A 23,476-nucleotide genomic window follows, 5' to 3' on the forward strand; every position below is an offset into this window, starting at 1 on the left:
TTACGCTGTCTCTTCTTCTCCCTTTCCCTACCACCACCATCGCAGTAAGCAGGATTAACCTGATAACCGGCACCATCTCCACACTCGACCTCACAGCTATTTCCTCTAGTGGCTCTACCACTAGTTCTTCCACTTCTTCCTCTTAGATCTTCAGCCGTGTTGTGAGAATGCTTGCAGGAACAGGTGTGGTGAGAGTGTTTGCAGTTGTGGCGAGAAGATGGCTTGTCGATGAAATAGTACCAACGTTTAGTGGATGCAGTGGTTTTGGAGTTGAGGTGGGAGATCTGTGAACAGGGAGGAATCAGTAAGATGTTATGTTTGCTGGGTGGTTTATTGGAAACAAAAAGAACGAGAAGAGAAGATCTGAAAAGGAAGAATATGAAGAAGAGAGAAGAGAGACCGGAAAGCAGAGAAGAAAGAGGAAAACAGTTGTAGAGGTTCCTTCGCTGGTGGCATTTGGGACAGGAGCCAAAAGGCTAAGAGGGAAATCTCGTAAGACAGAACATATAGATGAATCGATTCATTTTAGCACCCTAGAAGAGTACTGTTTGATGTATGTATATAGGACAACTTCTTGTCATTTATATATCAAGAACAATCACTGTCCCTTGTCCTTTCCACATTATGGTATCATAATAGTCTCACAAGACCATGAAGGGAATTCGACAACAGCAAAGAAAAAAAGCAAAAGACAAGAGACAAAACAACAAGGAAGAAAAAGGGGTATGCAACAAGAAACAAGATCAAAACCTCAGCGCAGCAAAAGCACTGCAACGCAACGCAAAACAATCAATCATAAAAACCACGCTTGTTATTCACCTGAGCAGCCATAACCATCATCCAGATCAAAAACACCAGACCAATAATCCAGAAAGCGAACGCGGCATCCCATTGCGAACAGATGGAGTTTTGTTCAAGCCAGGCCAGGGTATCGATGGAGACGCCGCGAATATTGTTGTTATTGACGTAGCGGTTGCAGTAGCTGGATACATTGCCCTGGATTGTCTTTGTCAGTTTCAAGAGAAGGAAGAAACGGAGCGAGGGCAGAGAGAGAGAGAGAGAAGGGGAAAAGGGGGGAGACAAGACTTACATTTCCGAAAAGCTGAATTGCTGTTTCGATAAGACCAGCAAGGAAGAGAGCAATCAAAATGAAACTCCCCAGTAACACCCATGCAGGTTGAAGTTTCTTCTGCGCAAGCAAGATGATCATGAGAATGACGAAGAAGAGAGTAAGTGAGCCCACAGTAACGGCATAAGGGAACAGCCTATCGCTTCAAAATCAGCACTCGATTCCTCTACCATATCCATGCTGTCCCAAAGACTGTGGTATGCGCGTGTAGAAGAAAAAATTACTTACCAAGGAGTACCTAACCCCATTCTGCTTTGAATCGTCATGAAATCGCCAAAGACACCGGTGATCAAGCCGCCGGTTGCAAGCATGACGATGGTCCACCAGTTGAGTAGGTTTTCAGGCCAGGGGTAGCGGCGTACCACCGTCACACGCTCTCTTGATACCGTGGTTTCTGTGCGCGCCATTGTTTAATTGATTTGTGTTGTTAAATTGGTTCCGATGTTGATAGGAAAGATTGTCAAGAAGTAAGCAGAGTAGGCGGAGTTTTGGGTGAGTGAGAGTTTGATGTGAGTTGATGCTTTTCAGTCGAAGTAGTGAAATCCAGTGAATCCTTAGAGAAGCTGTTGTCCCCTTTCACAATGATTTTCGCAAAGAAGCGAAGTTGTTCACTCGAGAGTAATCCTCTAATCGTTCACAGAAAGCGGAAGCGATGCCGTGCCGATGAAGGATAATCAATCGCAATATTTCAACCTCTGCACTTTCAGCAGTGAGGATGCTCCACGTTATATCGCACAAAGCTGTCAAGGATCGCAACGGCTATCCCGAATTCCCGTTGGAAGTCAGAAACCGTTGACGAAAAGTAAGAAGGCGTGTTTGTGACGATTGTGATATCCTTGGCAGAAGGACCCAAGTGGCTGGTTGGCGGGGTTGCAAGTCAACAATTCGAAATATCACTTTGAAGAGTGCGGGTTCCCAGAGTTATGGACGGAAAGGAGCCTCAAATGGTGGAGCAATATGCAAAGGGAAAGAAAATGTTAAGATGCAGGTACACAGAAAGAAAGCAGAGAAGATGCAGTGGACATGTGTGGAAAACCTGCTTGGGTGAACGCGGGAGAGGCTGGGAGATGGCAGGGTTGATGTGCGACGAAACAATCGCACAGCCCATCACCATCCAAGAAAGATGTATGTGCTCACGTCAAGACTGCTCATACAAAACTCTTGCAGCAGTGACAAGATAGAATTGCAGCCAAGGAGAATTTGTGTCTTTCGAATATTTCGTGATTTGTTTTTCTTTCTCGTTGTTTTGCTCGAGTGATATGCTCTCTTTTTCCTTTTTCCTGTACACGCAACAACCAGATCCCTCGTCCTTCACCTATTCGTACAATAGCCATCGTCTCATGGCTGAAAAATTTCATGTCGCTCCCCTCGTCGTAGCACAACCACCATCTTTTGAAATTGCCGTGACGCCTGCGAAAATGTGATGAGAAAAACACAGAGCTCTTGTAGTCCACGCGCAACCTTTTGTGATAAATGTAGTCGGCGCGAAAATTGAACGTGGACGAAGACCAGAGGCGTAGAGGAGAGAAAAGAAGCGTTTTCACCGTCCAAAACAGAGATGACTCCAAAAGAGAAATTAACAGCCGTCTATGCCTCGATTATCTCATCACAGGCGTTGTGCAACTCCAAGATATATTAACGCCTTCTCTTGCAGAAATCGAGAGTTTGTGGGTGGATCGATGAGAGCGCGAAAACGAGAACGAAAAAGTCGAGATGCTAGGAGGATCGAGAATGGAACCGGTCAAGTTCATTTGGCTTCCTCGGCGCTGATGAAGTACGCCTTGGCAACCTCGTAGGCGGACCTAGGAGACGAGTTAGTGGGACTTATCGACACATATCGTAGGCGGAATTCAACATACCAGCAGATAGCAGTGCTAGGTGCAGCAGTGACGACTCTAGCCTTCATACCCCTGAAGAAGCCCTTTGCGCCATCTCTTCTCCAGATAATACCAGCAGCGTCGAACAAGCCCTTGGCGCCTCTGATCTCGGCATCAGTGGAGCTACCTCTGGTTTGCAACAAGGTCTTGATAACGTCGAGAGGAGTGGTAGCGGCAGCAGCGATACCACCAGCAAGACCACCAGCAGTGCAGTGGGTCAGAGGGTCGTAACCAGGGCGGCGGTGCATGAACTTTGTGATGGACTCGTAGGCGGTGAATTGGAGAGCGGTAAAGGGCACGGTCATGGCGAGAGTGGTGGGGTACGAGACGTAAAAGGCGCGAATGCCCTCGTTGCGGAAGACGGAGCGTGCACATTGGGTGATTGATGTGTAGACACTTCCGTGTACTTGCATGCGCTGCTTGATTACTACAAACTGCGTTAGTTGTCAATTGTGAGAATATGTCGGGCGGTCGCGTACCGTCAAAGGGGTTCATGAAGGCATCACTGGCAATTGTTGCGCAGGCACCGCTGGTTGCTATACATCTTATCAGCACTCAACCAATCAAAGCAGCAAAAATGTCAAAATCTCACCTGCTGCGAGAGGGTGGTGGCCTGCTGCGTTTCCACCCATCTGCTGCTTGACAACCTCGTATGTAGCGAAATAAACGGCGTGCGCAGGTCCAGCGCCAACAATCACACTCGACAAGCCTCTCCATAACGACATGTAACCCTCAGCTCGTGAAATTGTAGCGATCGCGTTTCCGAGACCAGTGTAGATAGCCGCAGGCGTCGGGCTCATGACTTGCATTCGCGTCTGAAATTATCGAGGTCAGCATGTCTCCCCTGATCGAACTTCTTCCGCGCTCCTCAACGCACCTTCAACAAGTCGATGGGGTACATGACCGAGTGTTCGGCGACACCAGCGAAGGCACCAGCTGCCATGTTGGCAGCCAGACTGAAGTTTGGTGGCAGACCCTCGTAGCTGTAGTAGTATCATCGTCAATTGAACCATTCTCGTCGCGCAGCAATTCGCAGAAGAAGCTCACTCATATTCAGTGTCCTCGTCGAGGATCAATTTCTCTTGCACGGACATGTGTCCGACCGTAGGGGCGAGACTTTGGGAATCCAGTTTGGCGTATGATGGGGAGAGATAGAGGGATGTATGCGTTTGTGCGCGAAACAGCTGTCGTCGCTAGATGTGTATGCGGCAAAAGTGGTGGCTTCTAGGAAGCTTTGCAAAAGGTTACCAGTGGTGACGCGCCGATATTTGTAAAAGCGTCGAGAGATAGATTTCGGAGTCGTTCAATACGGGGCAATGCTTAGTCGTCCGTTCGTGATCGGTCTGCGAGACGTATATCGCTGCTGGCTGTCAGTAATTGAGAAACAAAAAGACCCCGTTGTCTTTGTTTCTACGGCCTGGCCGGGAAAAAGATGGGAACGAGCAATGCACCATGCATGCTCAATACATGGCATTTGCCGTATGACGACCGGTGCTCTCCAGCGAACTTTTGAAGCCTGCCTCGGAAGCCCGTGTCCCGCGAAACCTTCTTTGCTTCTAGAGGAACTGTGCAGCCATCTCCGCGCTAGCTGCCATGCGATTTGTGTTCTGCCCTGGGACCGAGGCATATCCGAACCTCCTCTGACCACCACAAACTCCTACTCGTATACTATTCCATATTATAGAGAGCAGCGTCTTCATCTGCTAGTCGCAGAGCACAGCCGCAAACAATACCAAACACAGCGAGCAATGGAAGATCAGCGCATGCCGCGCCGATACAGATTAGCCAAAAAGACATTATCAATCAGATAACTTAAAACCGGGCGGGACAAGCGAAAGCTCTCCGAAATCGCTTACGGACTGTTTGTGGAAATGCTATCCGCCCGGACACACAAGGAAAATAGATCTAAAGACCTTGAACTCTGAACTTGTCATCCAGGGGTTCTGCTTGAATAGAGTGTGTTTTGTGGATAGATGTATCGCTCAGGTAGATTCAGCAGTCGCAGCGTCCATACCATCGTGGGAAAGCGACCACATCTCTGATACTGCCCACACCAGCCAGATAGCACAACAACCTATCAAAGCCCAAACCAAATCCTCCGTGAGGAACACTGCCATAACGTCTGAGATCCAAGTACCAATCGAGTGATCCCGCGTGTTTGCCTTCATAGAGCTTGTGCTCTGGAATCTCGCTTTCACCAGCAGCTTGTTGTTCTGGCGTCAATTCGCGCAGCATACCGCGCTGCTGCATGATCTTTTGAATTGCAGATAGATCGTGCTCGCGCATTGAACCGCCAATTAGCTCACAAAGATCAGGGACCAGGAGGTCGAAGCAGGCTACTGTGCGATCACTACCGGGTGTTTTTGACATGTAGAAGGGCTTTTGCTCAACGGGGTAGTCGGTGATGAACACGGGTTGGCCTTTGCCAAAGTGCTCTGCTAGGAAGCGTTCATGCTCAGCTTGAAGACCTTCCTCCCAAGATGGGGTGAACTGGAAGACTGTACCCTGCTTGACGGCTTCCTCCAGTGTTTCGATTGCTTTGGCGTATTGGACTCTGGGCCAGTCGGCTTGCGCCATACCTTGCCAGCGACGAGAGAGCTCTTCAGCAGTGACTGCGCCTTCTTCCGCTGCTTCTTCTGACGTTTGACTTGCTTTGGCTTGGAGGATTTGCTGTACTGTGTGTGATCCTTGTAACTCTGTTGTCATGGTTGACAACATGTTCTCGATCAGATCCATGACTTGGTTGGCATCGTCCACAAAACACATCTCACCCTCAAGCATGTAGAACTCGCTGAGATGGCGAGGTGTGTCACTCTTCTCTGCTCTGAATGTCGGTGATAGAGTCCATACGTTTCCGACAGATTGTGCCAGAGCTTCTAGATGTAATTGAGAAGACACCGTGAGGTACTTTGGTGTGCGGAAGAAGTGCTCGACCTCGCCGTCATCTGACTTCTGTGTGCTGTCCTTGGAAGCATTAGAAGATACTGTGAACACCTCACCCGCACCTTCGCAATCTGAGGATGTCAGAATTGGCGGATGCGTCTGTACGAAGCCTTCTTTGTTGAAGAAATTTGTGATGCTGCCAATGACCTGTGACCGTAGGTGTAGTACGAGTGCATTGAAAGGAAGTCGAGACCGCAGATGTGGCAAGGTCCTCAAGAACTCCGGACTTTGATATTTCTTCTGGATTGGGTTTGTCTGCAAAGGCTTTCAGCTTGTGCTTGATGAGGATAAATTACAGAGGTACGCACGGTAGGGTCATTGTATCCCAGTTTCGTGGCTTCTGATACTTGCAGCTCATGTGTTTGAGCTTTACCTGGAGGACATTTTTGCCATTTACCACGGAGTTTGATCGCATCTCCGGTGGATAGACTGTGCTCAAGACTTTAGTACTTGATATGCATATTCGAGGTTTGGACATACGACAAAGCTTGATCCGGCGTCAAGACAGCCTGAACGGGTTGCAAAGACGAGCCATCCCCAACCGCAGCAAAAGCTATACGCTTCTGTTTTCTGATGGTTCGTACATAGACATTGACCTCAATTTCTGGCGAGGTTTCCTCGTTGGTCTCCGCAGAATATTTTAGCAGCGATGCAATGTTGGCCGGTTTTTGTATCGTCGATGACCAGCGAGCAAAGTTATTTGCCCGAAGGGTATACTGATTAAGTCCACGCCATGTCTTCATCCCGAGGTTTCTCGTCTCAGGGCTTGAGTGCAAATGATTTCGAGTTGAGTTTGGATCGTGTCGTGAGAATCCAAGTCTGTCTTCGACAGAAGCAAGATCTTGGTCTGTGCTCAGCATACCATTTCAAGAGTCACATTTGTTGATTTTATTGTTTCGAATACTAGTTGATTATTACAAGAAATGTATGTGTATTGTTTGAGAATGGATCTAAGCACAAATGGACGTACATTTGTCGTGCGTTCAAGGTGGCCAAGCTAGTTGATCTTTTGACTTGCCAGCGCAGCATAACAGAGCGAGTTGGTCCTGAATTACATGGCTGTAAACATGTATCAAAGTACCTGTCGAAGAATTCACAAGAAATGCAGGAGTTTCGTCAGGAACCGAGATATTGGACGATTGCATGTATCGTGGCGCACCAGGAGCACCCATGCATTCCTTGCAGCAAGGCTGAAGATTGGGCTGAATCCTGAACCAAGCCTCCTTCTGGCGAGGCATTGAAGTAGCCTGTGGTGCAACCATCAACCCTTACTCTGAGTTCCAAACGTTTTCGACAAATCTGATAGAACTGTCGAGGCCATATAGCTGCAATGCAGCGTTCACTTCTTTTCCTGCTTACTTGCAGCCTAGTCGCCGCACTTCCTCTACGCTTATTATTCTTTGTCAACCAAAATTCTCTACTATCGAGTGGTTCCCACTATGAAGCGCATCCAGGAACACATCTTGATCGTATGGCAGATTCGGTAGAACTGCTATTCACCGCCAGCGACGATGATGAGATGATTCGTGTCTGGATGCCCATCGGAAAACGTGTATCACCGCGTATGTTCCGCTTTCCCGAGCTCTTTAGTTGCAATCGGATCTGACTGTTATTTTGTAGGCGATCTTCCGGTCCTCCCGTTACATCCAATATCGGCGCGGATAGCCAACGTGTTGGGCTCCTCGACCAAGAGGACGGTCAGACGCAAGCACCACCAAGTCACATGCGTGATCAAGACGATAGCGAATGAGTCAAAGCTCGGCACGCAAGCATATTTGATGGCGATAGTCCAGGAAGGGAAGGGAGTAGCGAGGCTGAATGAAGCGAATCCACCCTTGGATCTGAAGGGAAGAGAAGTCGAGAGTTATGAATGCTTCTGAGCCAGCTCAGAGATAAAGAAGGCCGTGTCTGAAGAGTGGCGCAATCGTGATTGCGCATTCTGAACTGGACCGGATGAAGGTTGTGTTAGTATTAGTTTCTCGTCGTGAGAGTCGTGTTATCATCATGCAGCATGGTCTCTCCCAGACATGCCCACCATCTCGTATGCTCCAGCTCCATCACTCCCAGTACCTCTGCCTTCTCTTGCATAACTAGCGCCCTCCTCAACAGCAGCTGGGTCGGTGTTCGTAGCGGATTGTTTTGGCTTCCCTCCAAAGGATATGGGCTTCAGCTCTCTCCATTGGCAAGCCCAGACGCCGAGGAAGACCATGAGGGCAGTGCTGCACAACTGTAGACCCCACCAGAAGAGCTGAGTTGGCAACTCTTTAGTGTAAAAGGTAGTGACGACGAGATTGATGACGTGGATGGTGATGGCGAAGTCTGGAACGAGTTTGGATCGGGCAATGAAGAGCAGCAGGAAGATGACACTGTTGGCGCAATGGTGTCAGCGAGGGAAGGGTCCTAGATATCTAAGGACAGGTTGGCACATACCAGATCAGACTGTCCATCATCCAGCAGAGACCGAGCATCCATCCAGTAGTGACATCGCTTCGGACAGTACGCCAGCTGAGGAGAAGGTCTGCAGTGACGTCTCTGCCTGCGACGACGGTGGTGAATAAGATCAAGGCAGCTGCGACGGCATAGTATAGTAGTTGAAGGATGACGATCTGGGCGAATATTCGTTTTGGGGCTAGATCTGCAAGAGCGCCTGGACGAGCAGGACGCCTCCGACGAGGCATTTCTGTTCGAAAAAGTTGTTGTTGATTATTGAGAATAACAAAAGATGATCAGCTTGTGACAGGAACCAAAGACCAAAGCGGCTCCCTCGCTGACGTCGACGCCGACTCGCCGACGCTTGTCCAAACATTCAATCGCCGCTTTGAGCTCCAGATCAACTTTTTGAGACGTCCGCATAACAATTTACAGTCAAGATGGGTTGGTTCGGTTCAGACAAGCCCAACGCCCCCGAGGCACCCAAAGCATCCGGCGACGGAGGTTTCATTGCGCCTGACCGTAACAAGCGTGCACACTGCTGGGAAGCTCGCGACGCCTACTTTGCCTGCCTCGACAAGAACAACATTATCGACAGTGTGAAGCAGTCCGAGAAGGCAGATAGTCTCTGCGCCCCAGAATCGGCCAAGTTTGACCAGAACTGTGCCTCGAGTTGGGTATGTCTCTACTCTGTCCCCATGCCATCTGCGGCAACCCTCTGACTATGCGCCAGGTGCAATATTTCAAGAAGAGAAGAGTCATGGAGTACCAGCGCGACCAAACACTCAAGAGACTACAAGGCGAAGGTGCCAGCGACATTGCCGTCCAGCAACAGTAATTTCCTCGTCAACACCGAATATACCCCCGCCACTTCCAAACAAGTCGCATACACCCTCTCCAACTTGTGCTCTCGCCACGACACTTACTCCATACCACTTTTCAGCGCATCACCATCTGTCTGGCATCCGCTATCTGGTCATGCCCGGACCTTGGTCAGGTTCTGCGTGGTCAAGTATCCAAGTTGGAATTGAACGAGGAGGAGCATGGACAAGTCATGTCTCGCATCTGTATCATATGTAAAACACTGTAGCAATATCACGCCGAATGAATCCAAATCACATACCATCCTTTACATCTTTGGCTATCGTTACCGTCTTTCAGTGCTGCGCGTGTGGTAATTGTTAGTAGGGTTTTAGGGTTTCGCGCCCCGCATATCTCTATCTCAATTTCTCGACGCGACCATCTCGGTCATTTCTTTCACTTCCGTCACCGCGAAATCTCGCAATCACTCACCAGTACCAGATCAACCTGGATCGCACTGGATCATCTGACCTTTGATGGAGTGCGCACGCAAAAGGAAGCTAGGTTCTGATAAGTCTGCTGGAAGCTGAAAGATCCATCCATCATGAATGACCAACAACACGATCTAAACTATCCGGATCCTGCTTCTGGCCACTATCTGACTCCCTACCCTGAAGTTTCACACCAGACAGATCCTTATAGCTATGCCTACGCTCCTCCGCACGAGGATCTTTATCCTCCCATGCCGCAACCTCTTATGCATGAAGGTTTTATGCCGCGCGGTCCACAGCCACTGATGCATGAGGGTTTCATGCCTAGACATGACGTGGATGTTGATTCAGATGTTGATGAGGATCCAAGTGCTGGCTATGGTGCTCTACAGGCGCAGTACGGTCTAAATTTCGTCTTGAACCCTCAAAGCGCCCATGCAGACTCTCGTCATGACAACCAATTTGGTCCAGAGGACGACATTGTCTACGGAGATGACTTTGAGGAAGAGGATCATCAACCTCAGCGGAGCCGTCTAAACAGCGTCGAACGCGAACTCCTGGATGTTAGAGACAACCCTCGCATAGACCCTGACTTTGCCATGTCTGATGCTGGCGGCGATAGCTCAGACGACATGTCGATCAACTCAGACATTTTGAACGACATTCTGGATGAGGAGATCGCTGCAGGATCTCGTGGTCGTGGCAAAGGCCGCGGTCGCGGACGTGGACGAGGTTCCGGACGAGGGCGACGCGGCTGGAAATGGGCCATCAAAGGAACAGAACACGATCCCAAGATGAACAGTGGAAGAGGTCGCGGTCGAGGTCGCGGCAGAGGAAATGGTGTCCCTCGTGGAGAAGGTCGTCGCAAGAATGGTGACAAGCGAAACACTGTTGCAGAGCCTGATCCAGAGTTCAAGAGGTTGCAGTCACTTGCCACGCAAGCCTTCTTGAATAACAACTACCAGGCTGCTGCAGATTATGCGCGTGATGCTGTCAAGGCTAACCCTGAGATTTTCGCTGCCCACAGTTTGCTGTCTGAGATTCTTTTGGCACAAGGAAAAGATCAGGACTCGCTGACTGTGCTCTTGCACGGCGCTCACACAAGACGTGATCCGGCTCTCTGGTGGACTGTTGCAGAGCGAACTCTGGAACTGGCAGGAGAGAACCGTACTCCCGCTGTGCTTGAACAAGCCATCTATTGTTTCGCCTGGGCGATCAAGCTCGACCCGGATGATTACGATGCTCGCCGTGAGAAGCTAAACCTACTTCTCGAATCTGAGCAACCTTCGAGAGCAAGAGGAGAAGCCAAGATGATGGTCCGCCAGAAACCTCACGACCTCAACATTGTCAAACAGTACGCCGATCTGTGTGCCTACTCGGCAAGTTTGCCAGAGATTCAGCGTGCAAAGGATGCCTACGATGTTGCAATCAATTTCTACTTCAAAGGCAGATCTCTCGGTGTTCCAGAGACGCAATGGTCTCACCTCAACGTCTACCTCGATCTGGTTGAGAAATGCGAGAATCCTACACAAGCAGCTTTTCATCTCAAGAAGCTCTCGAGATGGTTGCTTGGAAGAAAGGAAGACACTTTTTGGGATGAAGTGACAAGTGACGACAGGGAGTTTGACAACGACGACGTGCCCCGAAGAATCCAAATCCCGGAGTTCAAGTACAGTCGATACACAAACAAGAAAGAGATGTATGGCGAAGGTCTACCTCTGGAACTGCGTGTCAAACTCGGTCTCTTCCGCGTGAAGATAAGCAGAGCCGATCTCCCCGAGGCCATGCGCCACTTTCAGATTCTCCTGGATCTCAAGGACGAAATTGCAGAGTACTTTGATTTGTTCAGAGATGTTGCCGAGGCCTTGATCGAGCAGACATACTACGCAGAAGCCATCATGTTCTACGAGCCCATCAGATCCGTGCCAGAAGCATGCGACCACGACTACTACATGAAGCTTGCAGACTGCTACATGATGTTTAACCGCAACGCAGATGCAGAATCCTGCTGGAAGTTCATTGTCGACAACGACCCAGAAGACATCAAGTCGCGTATTGCCTTGGCCAAACTCTATGAAGCTGAGCAGAGAATGGCAGAGGCTGTTCCACTGGTACACGAGGTCATTAGGCTTGGCCGAAGTGATGCAGTAAAAAAGGCCAAGATCACTGTTGATAAGCCTCCGCCACCACGAGCTCTTGCGCCTCTTATGCCGCGACCTGAACAATCTGCTCCTATAAGCAGAGTTGCAGGTCCAGTCTCCAGAAACTACTCTCTGGGACCTATGCCTGAGGATGGCGATGACGGTGATTACCAAGACGACGGCCAAGACGAGGAAGGAGAAGACGAAGACGAAGGTGACGATGATGATGAGCGTTTCATCGCCTTCCGACCAGGCAAACGCGGTCGTCCAAAGACAGCAAAACCCCGAGCCTCACGGGCCCGCGTATCTCAAACCTTCGAACGTCTCCAACAACAAGACCAACGCATCAAAGCCAACCACGTGCTCGTCAACTCCGCTCGAGAGAGCTTAGACGAAGACGACGATGCCCTACAAACCTACTTCGAAGCCGCCCAAGAAATGATCGACGACTTCAAGACCGTACGAGCCTTTTATCCTGGCCGCGACAAACACATCAAATTCACCGGCTACGGACGCAACACCAAAAACCCTGTGGTTGCCGAGATGGAAGCTATGAAAAAGCGCATCGCAGAAGATGGAAGTATGGATGTAGACGATCAAGTGCCAGACGAAAGCATCCCTGACAACTTCCACGATATCAAGTTTACAGAATGGCTAGACATGTTTTGCGAATACGCTTTACTGCTTGCCAAAGCAGCCGATCGCGAAAAATGCTATGAGGTGTTGACGACAGCGTTTAGTTGTACGGTGTTTTACCACAGTTTGGCGCATAAAACTCAAATCCATGCGACATGGATGGCGTGTGCCTTACTCCTCAACGACGAGCAAAAAGTCTGCGAAGTAGGACGATTCTTTATCATCGAGTGGCCGCACAGCGGTGCAGCATACCAACTCTTCGCAGCCGTAAACCGTTTGTTTGCGGGCTACAGTAACTGGTTCAACAGCGGTCCCACCCAAAAGTTCATCCTGCGTCAAGTAAAAGCCCTCGATTATGCACTCCTTGACCCCGAGTCTCGGGCTTTGTATGCATTCACAGGCCAAGAAAGATCCTCCTACACACACGCCGGCAAAAGAGACGCAAACCCTTTCAACCTTCCCGATCTCGATGCAGGCGTAATCTCTCTCTACGGCCACATCATGGCAGCAGCACAATCCTGGACCTCAGCTCTAAACTACTATTTCCGCGCGCTGACACTGGATCCCGATAACGTGTCTATCAATCTATGTATTGCGACTGCATACATGCAAATGGCAATGAAACGACAAGCAGAAAACAGACATTGGCAAATCTATCAAGGCGTGGCGTTTTTGCAGAAATACGTTGCGTTGCGCATGAAGACCGGACAGGCGATTCATGAGCAAGAGGCTGTGTATAATGTAGGTCGTTCCTGGCATTTGCTGGGCATTATGCATTTGGCGATTCCAGAGTATGAAAAGTGTTTGGCGCTGGCAGATAAGGTCAGGCAAGAGGCAAGAGAGAAGAAGAGACAGGAGGACAGTGATGGTGAGGGGGATGATCAAGAAGAGGTGGATCCTGAGGAGTTTACTCAGGAGGCGGCGTTTGCGTTGATGCATATTCTTGCCATGAACAGCAACGAAAAGGCGGCCAGGAAGATTGCTGAGAAGTATCTGGTCATGTGAGTTCTCTCTCTGATCGGTGGGAAGGCGCAAAGGGCGTTCGAGGTGGGAAAGCGTTATGAACAAAGGGATTTTGGGCTTTCAAGGTGTAACACAGGGGAGTCGAATGCTCGAAACGAGTTGTATTATAGGATGAGTTCATTGTTGTACAAACATAGCCAATTGCTTGCCATGAACCGTGTCTATGCATATCCAGACATTCCAAATGCGCCATCCCCCATGAACTTTTTGTATCCCACCAATTGAGCACACTATAATTACAGAGAATCGAAGCGTATATACACAATCACCAATTGACTTCGAAAGAACCACTACTGTTTCGCCCTTCTCATCAACCACCTTCTCGACCATACTCAACGTACATCTCAACCTCTTCGTCTGACGGCCAGCCGCCCCATTGCTTCAGCCATCCAACAATCCTCTTGATCTTCTCGATCTGCTCGGGTGATGCGAAAGGAGGAATTTGTTCTTCCTCAAGGTCAGGTCTTGGAGGCTCCCATCGATCTTCTACGAACACACGTAAAGCAATCAGTGCTCTTCGCATCAAAATCCGACCCCTACGATCCATAGCACAACGCTTGGTAAGTTCCTTTCGATGTCTAGTCATCCATCGAACCAAGTCGTACAGACCATCGAAGTCGCGCAACATGCCCAGAGCGCGAATGTAGGCGTGCAGTAGGGCTGGGCGAGGGACAGTGTACAGTCGAGGCAGCTTGACTTTAGGATTTACTGCTTTCCGTAGACTTGATCTAAACCCCTTCTCACCCTGAGTCAAGGTCCAGAATTGTTCTTTCAACCAGTCGTGGCCATCTTGAAACATTGTGTTTGCATTCCTGATCAGGCCAGTGTTGGCTTTGGGAGCGAACTCTGGGTCGTATCCGTGTTTCTGAAAAACAGTGTGGACCGCGCTGGCTGCATGCTCAGCGATGATGCAGATGCTTTGGAAGCCATCCTCATCTAGTGTGAGATCATTCTCCCACATGGTCTCATCAATCTGACGGGCAAGGTTGAATGCGAAAATCTTGTCGTACAGCTCACTCTCCTCTCTCAAAGACTCGTTGCCTCGAAGATGTAGGGATCGCCAGCTCGAAGCCAAGGCTGGCGCAGATCTGCGAGCCAATGCATCGAACACAGAATTCCAGGATGGACGATGTGTCCGTTTCTGCTGAACAAGCAGATAGAGAGCCCGGGCTAGAGGTTGTCGGAGGTCGAAGTTTGATTTTACGATGGTACCATATCTCCATTGCAGTGTCAATTCTCTGTCAAGTGGACTGTGTGGAAAGCGGCAGAGAAGGCGTATATAGGCCGCGAAGATTTGATCAGGCAAAACGTGCAAAGCCTGGTAATCCTTCGATCCGTGTAGGAGGGCACTAACAGCAATGCGATACTTTCCAGTGCCGGTCTCGAGATACAGCAAGCCTTCTGCAAGAGTCTCAGCACTGTCTAAAAGCATAATTAGAGTATCATCGGAAGGATAATTTCCATCCTCGCGCATGTGATCATAGAGCTGCTGAACTGAAGGTATTTCGGCACGAATATATGTCAATTGATGAGCAGATGACGGAGGCGAACCAATCTCCATGGTGTCGCCCGGATACAAAGGATCCAGATCATCGTTATCATCGATTTCATGACCAACGTTTTCGGCGCCGAGTCGAATCCTTTTGCGCTCCTGTATCAAGATTTCGAACATGGCATGATAGATGCGGTGGTCAGAAGGAAGATTCTCATCCTGATAAGCCAAGAAACAGGCCCAAGCTTGCTGAGCTGTGCGAGTCGTCTTGATACGAGCCATCCAAAGGCTTTTCTCAATACGATCCTCAGGCAAATTGTCAAGGAATATTCTCTTCTGAATTGTGGGACTGCGATCCGTGTCCCAGCCTGCATATAGCATGGCGACCTGGTCCCATCCTTGGAGCGGATAGCCAGCCTCCTGCATTCTGATCAAGACTTGGTGAGCACGACTGATACCATAGTCGAGATCGATACGGGCGTCCATGCCGGTGCGATCTTCTTTCCAGGGAGGCCAGGAGGGAGATTTGAGCCTGGCCCATTCTCGTTCAGAAGGGGTCTTTTTGGTGGCCAGCTGAACGCGCACGACAGCGCGATAGCCCACGCGATTGATGGCAAGAGCAGGAGTATGGTCAGCCATGTACTTGAGTATGATGGCTTGAGCAGCCTCTTGAAAGACGATGTTCTTGAAAGGAGAGATGTGTGAAGGTTGAGAAAGCAAATGGAGGGCGTGGTTGTATTGCGAAGTCAAGTGCGAGACGGAAGTGAAGTCGCCTTCTTCCATGGCTGACTCTTGGAAACGGGCGAGGAAATCATCAGACAAACGGAGTTGCTGGGTCAGCCAAGTAGCCACGAGGGGAATAGTAGCAGGCCAGACGCGTCGGCAATGATACAACAAGCTCTTGAAGACTGGAAGCACAAGAGCTTCGCATAAGTTGGGAGTATCGGGATTCCAGGAGGGCAAGTTTTCCAAAAGAAGACCAAGAGCTTCAGGACGGATGTGTTTTCGGGCGAGCAAGCCACGATAGACGAAGAAGGGAGGGTCGTGGGTGGCTGTGAGTAGACGTACGGCTAAAAGCGAGTCTTTGGTAGAGAGGATGTTGGAGTAGTAGTCAACGTGGTGTTGTGTGTAGCCCAAGGAGCGGAGGATAGCATGCTCTTGGTTGGTCAAGGATATTGTCGTGTCATCGGTCGTGTCAGACGATTCGGACTCGTCAGAGGTTTCGGATGCGGCCATGAGTTGTAGTCGGCGGTCGACAATCTTCTTCAGGGCGTTATGGTTGGGACTCGACGAGAGGTGCCATATCGGTGGCTCGAGGACGGCATCTTGGCGTGATTGATCAAGATGGACAGAAGTGGAGCGGTCAGGAAAGGCTTCAGCGACTTTACGCAGCAAGAGGCGCTGCTTCCCAGCAGGAAGGTGGTCGCTCTTCACATGGCCGTAATTGGAGAAGGAGCGACGGGCGTTGTTGCCAAACGACCAGGAACAAGCAAAGTTGAATCGAGTAGCATATTGGGCCCGCCTACCGAGGGACAGAGCACCAACAACTGGCATTCATCAGGTCGTGCGCAACAAGTCTGCTTTTTAGCTGTTCATTCCTGTGCCGTTTCCAGCTGTTCAAAATTATGTCCAGCTCCAAGCAGTTCGGAGGGCCAAGCAAACAAAGCAAAAGCCGTCGATGCCGAAGCGGGAGCGGAGAGAGCCGCTGTACGCAGGGGCCACGTCTAGGTTGGTAGAGACAGAGTCAGGTTGTCGCAGGAATGATTGTTCCTATAGTCTATTCATCGAATTGCTGCCGCTATTGACCTCTGCTATTGAGAGCGCTCGCACAATCGACGTTCTGTATTGTTGCAAGTCTGCTATTGTGCGAAAGCTGGGGCTGCCGCCAATCCAAAGCACAACGCGTCTTCCCTCATTGCGACTTTTGCGACCAAAGACGCGGGGACCATGCCCGACATGACCATGACCGACCACCACCAAAGCAATGGCGACGTCGACCTTGTTGCTGACCATCCGCCTGCTCCCGTCGAATCTTCGCCCACCGGTCTCAAGCGAAAGCGCCTCGAGTCGGAACCACAACCTCAAACACAGACCCAGCTGTATCAGGACCTCTGGGAGCTTCTGAAGACGTCCGTCGCGTCCATTAATCACCATCTCACACTCCTCGTACTGACATCCATCATAGCCATGATCCCGAACCCTCAGTCTTGAACCTACCTCTCCCAAACGCGTCGCGACTCTCCCAAACCAATGGTGATTCCACTAAGCGTCCGAAACTTGACAGTGAAGAAGAACAAAGCACCATTGCTTCACGCTTGCAGAACAACCTCTATCAAAGTCTTGACGACTTTGAGCGCGATCTGGATCTTGCTCTCGACACCCTCTTCGAGCCACTGAAGGCCAAGGATCCCACAAAGACTGCCCAGCGCCTCACCAACCAACATGTCACCACAATGCGCTCCCTCTCAACCTTCCGCTCCCTTGTCAAGGACTGTCTGGATCGTGAACGACCTAAAGATGAGAAGGTGTCCATCAAGAAGGAGGAGGAAGATTCGCTTGCGCCAAAGTCTGCAAAGACAGTCTTGAGTCTGTTCGGAAATGCTCCTCAAGCGAGACAACTCTTCTCAAGTCTGCCTCGTTCGAGCGCATCTACACAAGCTCCTGGTCTATCCGTCGAGGAACTCGGTCTACCCGCTATGCTTTCTGCCACAAAAGTCGTACCTCTACCTCCTGCCGACGCTCTCGTCGCTCGCAAAGCTAACCCTACCTTCGCCGATGTCTTCCCTGCACCTGCAACTCTGCCAGCTCTAAACCCTCCCAAGCCGATCAGACATTCGTCATCCAAGTCCACTACAATTTCATGGTCTCTTGGCGAACTGCCAAAAGCTTCGAGAAAGGCCGGATACACTCTGCAACCCCTGACTGTGGGAACCTGGGTAGGCTATGGTTCTAACGAAATCAAAGAGTCCGCATCTGCAATCAAGCGCAGGCGGAGGGAAAGTCTTCTGAATGGCCAAGAACAACCAAAGCCCACTGAAGAACCATCTCCTGCCGACATCCTCGCTCAAGAGACTGCTCTATTCCGTGCCGCATACTCTGGTTTCGCTCCGACCCAAGACAACTCCAAGGCTTTGGTAGCCAAAGAGACCAAGAACATGGTTTGGTGGCACAGAATGGGTCAGAGGCGATTTGATGACCACTTCGTTCTTGACCCAGCTCTGCAGGAATCTCCCTTCAAGGATGATTCTGAGGAACTCACCAAGCAGGCCTCCATAGACGAGTCTGAAAACATTCTGGGTGCAGACGAACTCGAAGCAATCCAGAAGGCAATCGAGAATTTCGATGAGGATGCTTTGAAACCCAACAAGATTGAAGTCGTGTCCACTATCAATGAAGAAGAACGCGAAGTTGAAGAAATGCTTGCCGAGATCTCAGACCTCCTGAAAGCTTTATCGTCACATCAACGAATCCGCAACTCTTACATTCCTACTGGTTCGCGAAATCCAGCAAGTCCTAGTCCATTGTTGAGCGCTATGGTCGGTACTGCGACCGTTCCATCGGCCGAGGAGAACGAGACTTACAGAGCTCTGCGATCTCAATTAGCCCAACTGATATCCAAACTTCCACCTTACGCCGTTGCCAAACTTGATGGTGACAAGTTTGCAGACTTGGCTGTCAAGAAGAACATTGTCATCCAAGGCAAGGAGTACCGTGGAACCATGGAGGAAGATCAATTGACTCGTTCGATCCGCTCTTCAGCTATGCAGGCTGCCGCTGCTCAGAAACCAGACCCGACCTCACAATACGGACGCACACCATCTGTCCCTAGTCGCGCATCGTCAAGTTACTACAGTTCCAGGACTCCAGTTACTAACTATCGCGGTGCTGCACAAAGCTACAATGCTCCTGCTACTGCCCCACGTGCGGGTGCCAGCTATCCCAACACGTATAACACTACCAGCAATGGTCGCTCGTCCTTCAGCACGCAGTACTATGGTCAGCAGCGACCGACATATGCCTCACAATACAGCACTCAGACTCCTCAGCCCTCCAATCCCGCTCGCCCGGGCTTTAATGTTCCTCAAACCGCCTATGCTCCTCGCACCACTGCATCGACCTTTGCCAACGGTGCTCCTGCTGGGGCTGCATACACGCCACAAAACTATGGGCAAACGCGGCCTACTTATGGTTCTGCCAGTACGCCCGTGCCACAACAAACGTACCAATCTCGTGCGCAAAATCTCGCCGGTTCTCAACCACAACCTTCATCTGGTCGCGTAACGCCGACATTCGCCCAGCCTCCGAACCCGAACACACCTTCAGCAGTTGGGCCTTCTGGCTTCCATAGTACACTGACTGCTGAACAGCAGAGGATGATGATGGAGAGACAGCGTGCAGCACTCGCCATGCAACCTCAGTCTGGAATGGCAGCACAGACAGCACCCATGGGAGGCAGTTCTGCAGCACCCCCAGCTGCTATGCAAGCTCCAGCCCAACAACCTAATGGGTCTCTGTAGAAAAGGACCGAGAAAGATGAAGAGAATCGTTGGGATAGTCACACAGATGACTGACTTTGAACGATTGCTGAACTATTGATGTTCCACCATTCTTATTGCTATGAGCGGGTTTTGATAAATGAATTGGTAGAGCCGGTAGAGCAAGTAGCTTGAAAGAATCGGGGTACGAAAAGTATTGCCATCCAATCCCGCAATGAACACGTCTGTTCTTTTATGCAACAATGTTTCTCGGCTTCAATCAAGTTTCAGAATGCCACACTGTGGAATCGAGACTTGCTGTGCCTGGCGAATGGTCGCGGATCCATCCAATAGTCTACAATCTACTCGAGTAGCTCAGGAACGCGCCTTGTTAATGCTTAGCGACACCGGACCAACACCGAGCCGTTCATAGCAAGGTTTGTATAGCGGCCCCGCCATTGCTTGATGTTTGTCAGCCAACCTCCACCCCGTCAATGGCTTTTTTGCCAAAAACTGGGGAAGGTGGGGTCTGCAGTCATGACGTGGGTGACAGGATGATTTTCTCGGGTTGGAGTGGTGTGTTTTTCCAAACCGCTGCATGCTGTTGGTTGTCAAGCGTCGGCATCACCTTCACACAAGCAAGGGCTTGCATTTCGGTCACAGTAAGCTATGCAGATTGACAGGCAATGACAGCGGACGAAAGGGTTGAGAGTTGACTTAGGGCAGCCATGCAATGGTTCTTACCGAGCACGTCCTTTCGTGTTGGTAAACCTTCTACGTCAAATGTCTCAGTGGCTGATGGTATGGCTACTCGAAGCTCCGGCAAATGGCTGGTATCTCCGTTGATGCCTCGCGCAAAGCAGATCAGGCCGGGGTGCATGGTCCACCGATGTGGTGTGCCGTCTTTTGTTGACACTAAACTCCACATCTGCATGTGCAACCGCCCTCGTGTAGAGCTACGGCTGTTACGGCTATTCATCTTTCAAGTTTTGATGCAACGGATCGAACGACGAACGACATAACCGGCGGGGTAGTAGCTCGTTGCAGTTTGGACCACGGCTATCCGTTGTGAGCTGGACTATAAGTAGGGTTAGGTACTGCCCAGGTGCTACAATGTAAGTGGTGCTTTCTTCTATATCAGGATGCCTTCTTTTTCAACCCTCGTTGGTGCTTTCCTTGGTGCAGCTTCCTTGGCTGCCACTGCCGCTGTACCTGCCTCTCAACCTTTTGAACACTTCAAGGCCAAGAGACAGTCTACCAACAGTAGCTTGGAAGTCGATCTCGGTTACGAAATCTACGAGGGATACACCAACCAGACTACTGGAATCAACATCTGGCGCGGGTATGTCCATGGACGCCTCACCTTTCTTTCAATGCTGACAATTCGCATCAAGTATTCGTTTTGCTGCACCTCCCGTTGGATCTCTGCGCTGGCAAGAACCACAACCTCCCACAGAGAATCGTAGTGAGGTTATCCAAGCCACCAGTTATGCTCCCCAATGCCCTCAGAGCTCTCTGTCACCAAACAATGGCACTCTCTCGACCGAGGACTGTCTGTTCCTCAATGTCTATGCTCCACCAAACGCAAAGAACCTTCCAGTGCTCGTCTGGATCCACGGAGGTGGTTATGGACTGGGTAACGGCCAGCAAGACCTGCAAGCTATTATCGAAACCAACAACAACTCTTTTGTTGGTGTAGCTATCCAGTACCGTCTCGGCGCTTTTGGTTTCCTTTCCTCAGATGAGGTTAGCCGCTTTGGTAGCGTCAATGCTGGTATTCTCGACCAGACCTTTGCCTTGAAGTGGGTCCAGGAATACATCTCTTCCTTTGGAGGTGACCCACGCTCCGTAACCATCTCAGGTGAGTCAGCTGGAGGTGGCTCGGTCATGTTGCAAGCCATGGCTTATGGTGGTACCTTGGGCACTTCGTTGTTCAAGAATGCCATCGCAGCTTCTCCTTACTTGCCTATGCAATACGGATACAAGGACTGGGTGCCTTCGCAATCTTACTACGCTTTTGCAGCCCATGCTGGCTGCATGCCCAACACTGCCTATGGATCTTCTTCTCGCACCATCTTTGAGTGTTTGGTCAACCAGAACACCACGACTCTTCAGTATGCCAGTTTCAACGTCAGCGCTGACGGTAACTTCGGAACTTGGGGCTTCTTGCCTGTTACCGATGATGTGTTTATCCAGGATGTTCCTAGCAGGCAACTCCTGGAGAAGAGGGTAAACGGACAGAACCTCCTCGTCGGCAACAACGCCAATGAAGGCCCTCTGTTCGTCCCGCAGAACATCACAACCGAAGCTGATCTTGTCTCTTGGTTGGAACTTACTTTCCCTCTCTTCAGCAACGACGATATCGCCAAGGTCCTTCTCTACTGTAAGCATTCTCCTCTTTTCGACACCTACTTCTCAAGCAGAATGCTAACCACACATAACATTAGACCCTAGTTCCAACGCCTCGGACTCGTCTTCCGCTGTCGATTTTGCAACTCTTGGTAACTCAGGCCCAACCGCCCTTAACGAATCCTCCCTCGCTACAGGCCAACAACAACGCGCCGACAACATTTACGCCGAGACAACCTTTGTCTGCCCCTCTTACTGGATGGCTGAAGCCTACACTGGCGAGAGATCGTCTTTCAAATATCAATACTCCGTCCCTGCCGCCCAACACGGTGCCGATGTCTCTGGCTACTTCGGCCCCGCAGCACCCACCCAAGGATCCCAGTTCGAGCGTGCCTTCATGTCCATCTGGGGTCAATTCATTGTCAACTCCAACCCATCCATCCCATCTAACATTGCTGGTTCTGGTGGCCAAGCCGCTGTCAACTTCCCTCGTTTCAACGTCTGGAACCCTGTTCAGGTCAACCTTAACGAGACTGGTGGATACGAGGTTTATGGCCCCTCTGGTGTGCAAATGATTAATGACACTGTCTATGAGGGCCCTGGTCTGATGAACAGCTTCGAGGTTGTCAACGCATACACTTGGGAAGGCGGTCGTGGTAACAGATGTGATTTCTGGAGAGCTATGGCTCCTATTGTGCCTGAGTAGGTGGAAGAAAAGAGTGCTCGAGGGGTGAAGCTGTTTCATATGTGGTTGAGACATATAATGAATAGTGCTTAATTTATCATGATCTTCTTGATGCACACATACAACTTTATTGTCCTGCTCATCTTCACTGCTCTCGTGTGGTCAAACTTTCTACTCATAGTCTGGTGTGCTTCTAGCTTCGCGACAGCCCTCTACGCAAGGCATGCAAGATCTCGACCAATTGAGTTTGTCGTGTTCTTTTATTTGCGAATCTGTTTGTGCATGTCGGATACAAAGGATAAACGACGTATCAATAGCGTTTACTGATTTTGGTTTGCGATAACCTTGATTCTTGAAAATTTAAGCCACGCGATCGTCCTATCACCCCAATCTCATGGCTGGATGATCCATGAAAACATTTCAACCTATCCAAGCGCTATCTAGAGATACACAAGCAACGATAATCGAGATATTGGTGATTTTGATGTTCAAGATACTTGCCGAGGGTATGACTCAGCTCATATCTCTTGACGAAGAGTAAAAGGATTGAAAAAAAAAAAAAAGAAAGAGGAAATGATCAAGCGTAGAAGAAGACTTGGAAAGAGGGAGTGATTGAGTTCTGATGTCAGTTTATCGCTCATTCAGAGCTGACTTGTCGCGAAACTTCCTTGCATCCATCTCTGGTTTATGAACTTGTGCGTTTCTACAGGCCATACTTTGTTGAATGTTATTGCTGGACGACAGCAGAAGCTACGAGGTTTGGCATTTGAAGAGATATTGTATTTGTTCGGGAGCAAAGAGGTTGTGCTAGTATTGCTAGTATCAAGTTTCGGCTTCTTTGGTCGTTGCTCCTAATCAGCTTGGGCTTGAATATATGAGCAGTATCAGGTTTGAGGTGCAGGAGCTGTTCGCGTATATTGTGTGGCATGGAATGATGGATGCTGGATGCTGAATGCTGAATGCTGAATGCTGAATGCTGAATGCTGAATGCTGAATGCTGAATG

At 50.0% G+C, this 23,476-nt stretch overlaps 9 protein-coding genes across 9 annotated transcripts; 5 read left to right on the plus strand and 4 right to left on the minus strand.

The window, feature by feature from the left end:
• Nucleotides 1–789: 789 nt before the first annotated feature.
• On the minus strand, nt 790–1,536 carry M437DRAFT_36233 (uncharacterized protein; the record flags this gene model as incomplete). Its single annotated transcript, XM_041019406.1, has 3 exons — nt 790–996; nt 1,091–1,265; nt 1,358–1,536. 3 exons carry the CDS (start codon nt 1,534–1,536, stop codon nt 790–792), a joined length of 561 nt encoding a protein of 186 aa, XP_040883983.1.
• Nucleotides 1,537–2,876: 1,340 nt separating this feature from the next.
• M437DRAFT_79626 (asparaginyl-tRNA synthetase) lies at nt 2,877–6,692 on the minus strand (the record flags this gene model as incomplete). Its single annotated transcript, XM_041027217.1, has 8 exons — nt 2,877–2,931; nt 2,989–3,433; nt 3,486–3,542; nt 3,599–3,821; nt 3,884–3,989; nt 5,021–6,204; nt 6,258–6,378; nt 6,430–6,692. 8 exons carry the CDS (start codon nt 6,690–6,692, stop codon nt 2,877–2,879), a joined length of 2,454 nt encoding a protein of 817 aa, XP_040883984.1.
• A 587-nt stretch (nt 6,693–7,279) lies between these two features.
• Nucleotides 7,280–7,829, plus strand: M437DRAFT_37805 (uncharacterized protein; the record flags this gene model as incomplete). Its single annotated transcript, XM_041019717.1, has 2 exons — nt 7,280–7,538; nt 7,570–7,829. The coding sequence occupies 2 exons, from the start codon at nt 7,280–7,282 to the stop codon at nt 7,827–7,829; spliced, it is 519 nt and encodes a 172-aa protein (XP_040883985.1).
• A 122-nt stretch (nt 7,830–7,951) lies between these two features.
• On the minus strand, nt 7,952–8,627 carry M437DRAFT_36278 (uncharacterized protein; the record flags this gene model as incomplete). Its single annotated transcript, XM_041019413.1, has 2 exons — nt 7,952–8,315; nt 8,380–8,627. The coding sequence occupies 2 exons, from the start codon at nt 8,625–8,627 to the stop codon at nt 7,952–7,954; spliced, it is 612 nt and encodes a 203-aa protein (XP_040883986.1).
• Nucleotides 8,628–8,819: 192 nt separating this feature from the next.
• M437DRAFT_36762 (uncharacterized protein) lies at nt 8,820–9,217 on the plus strand (the record flags this gene model as incomplete). The annotated part of the gene is made up of 2 exons (XM_041019503.1): nt 8,820–9,056; nt 9,113–9,217. 2 exons carry the CDS (start codon nt 8,820–8,822, stop codon nt 9,215–9,217), a joined length of 342 nt encoding a protein of 113 aa, XP_040883987.1.
• Nucleotides 9,218–10,579: 1,362 nt separating this feature from the next.
• On the plus strand, nt 10,580–13,453 carry M437DRAFT_12515 (TPR-like protein; the record flags this gene model as incomplete). The annotated part of the gene is made up of 3 exons (XM_041018660.1): nt 10,580–11,921; nt 12,102–13,270; nt 13,340–13,453. Coding segments are annotated over 3 exons (2,625 nt in total), but the record flags the coding sequence as incomplete, so codon positions are not given.
• Nucleotides 13,454–13,781: 328 nt separating this feature from the next.
• On the minus strand, nt 13,782–16,199 carry M437DRAFT_61422 (uncharacterized protein; the record flags this gene model as incomplete). Its single annotated transcript, XM_041023929.1, has 1 exon — nt 13,782–16,199. The coding sequence occupies one exon, from the start codon at nt 16,197–16,199 to the stop codon at nt 13,782–13,784; it is 2,418 nt and encodes an 805-aa protein (XP_040883989.1).
• A 726-nt stretch (nt 16,200–16,925) lies between these two features.
• M437DRAFT_70809 (uncharacterized protein) lies at nt 16,926–19,480 on the plus strand (the record flags this gene model as incomplete). The annotated part of the gene is made up of 2 exons (XM_041025580.1): nt 16,926–17,092; nt 17,149–19,480. The coding sequence occupies 2 exons, from the start codon at nt 16,926–16,928 to the stop codon at nt 19,478–19,480; spliced, it is 2,499 nt and encodes an 832-aa protein (XP_040883990.1).
• Nucleotides 19,481–20,580: 1,100 nt separating this feature from the next.
• Nucleotides 20,581–22,493, plus strand: M437DRAFT_70810 (carboxylesterase type B; the record flags this gene model as incomplete). Its single annotated transcript, XM_041025581.1, has 3 exons — nt 20,581–20,780; nt 20,833–21,821; nt 21,886–22,493. 3 exons carry the CDS (start codon nt 20,581–20,583, stop codon nt 22,491–22,493), a joined length of 1,797 nt encoding a protein of 598 aa, XP_040883991.1.
• Between the last annotated feature and the right edge of the window lie 983 nt (nt 22,494–23,476).

Source organism: Aureobasidium melanogenum (assembly GCF_000721775.1).
Source record: "Aureobasidium melanogenum CBS 110374 unplaced genomic scaffold scaffold_1, whole genome shotgun sequence".
Lineage (NCBI taxonomy): Eukaryota > Fungi > Ascomycota > Dothideomycetes > Dothideales > Saccotheciaceae > Aureobasidium > Aureobasidium melanogenum.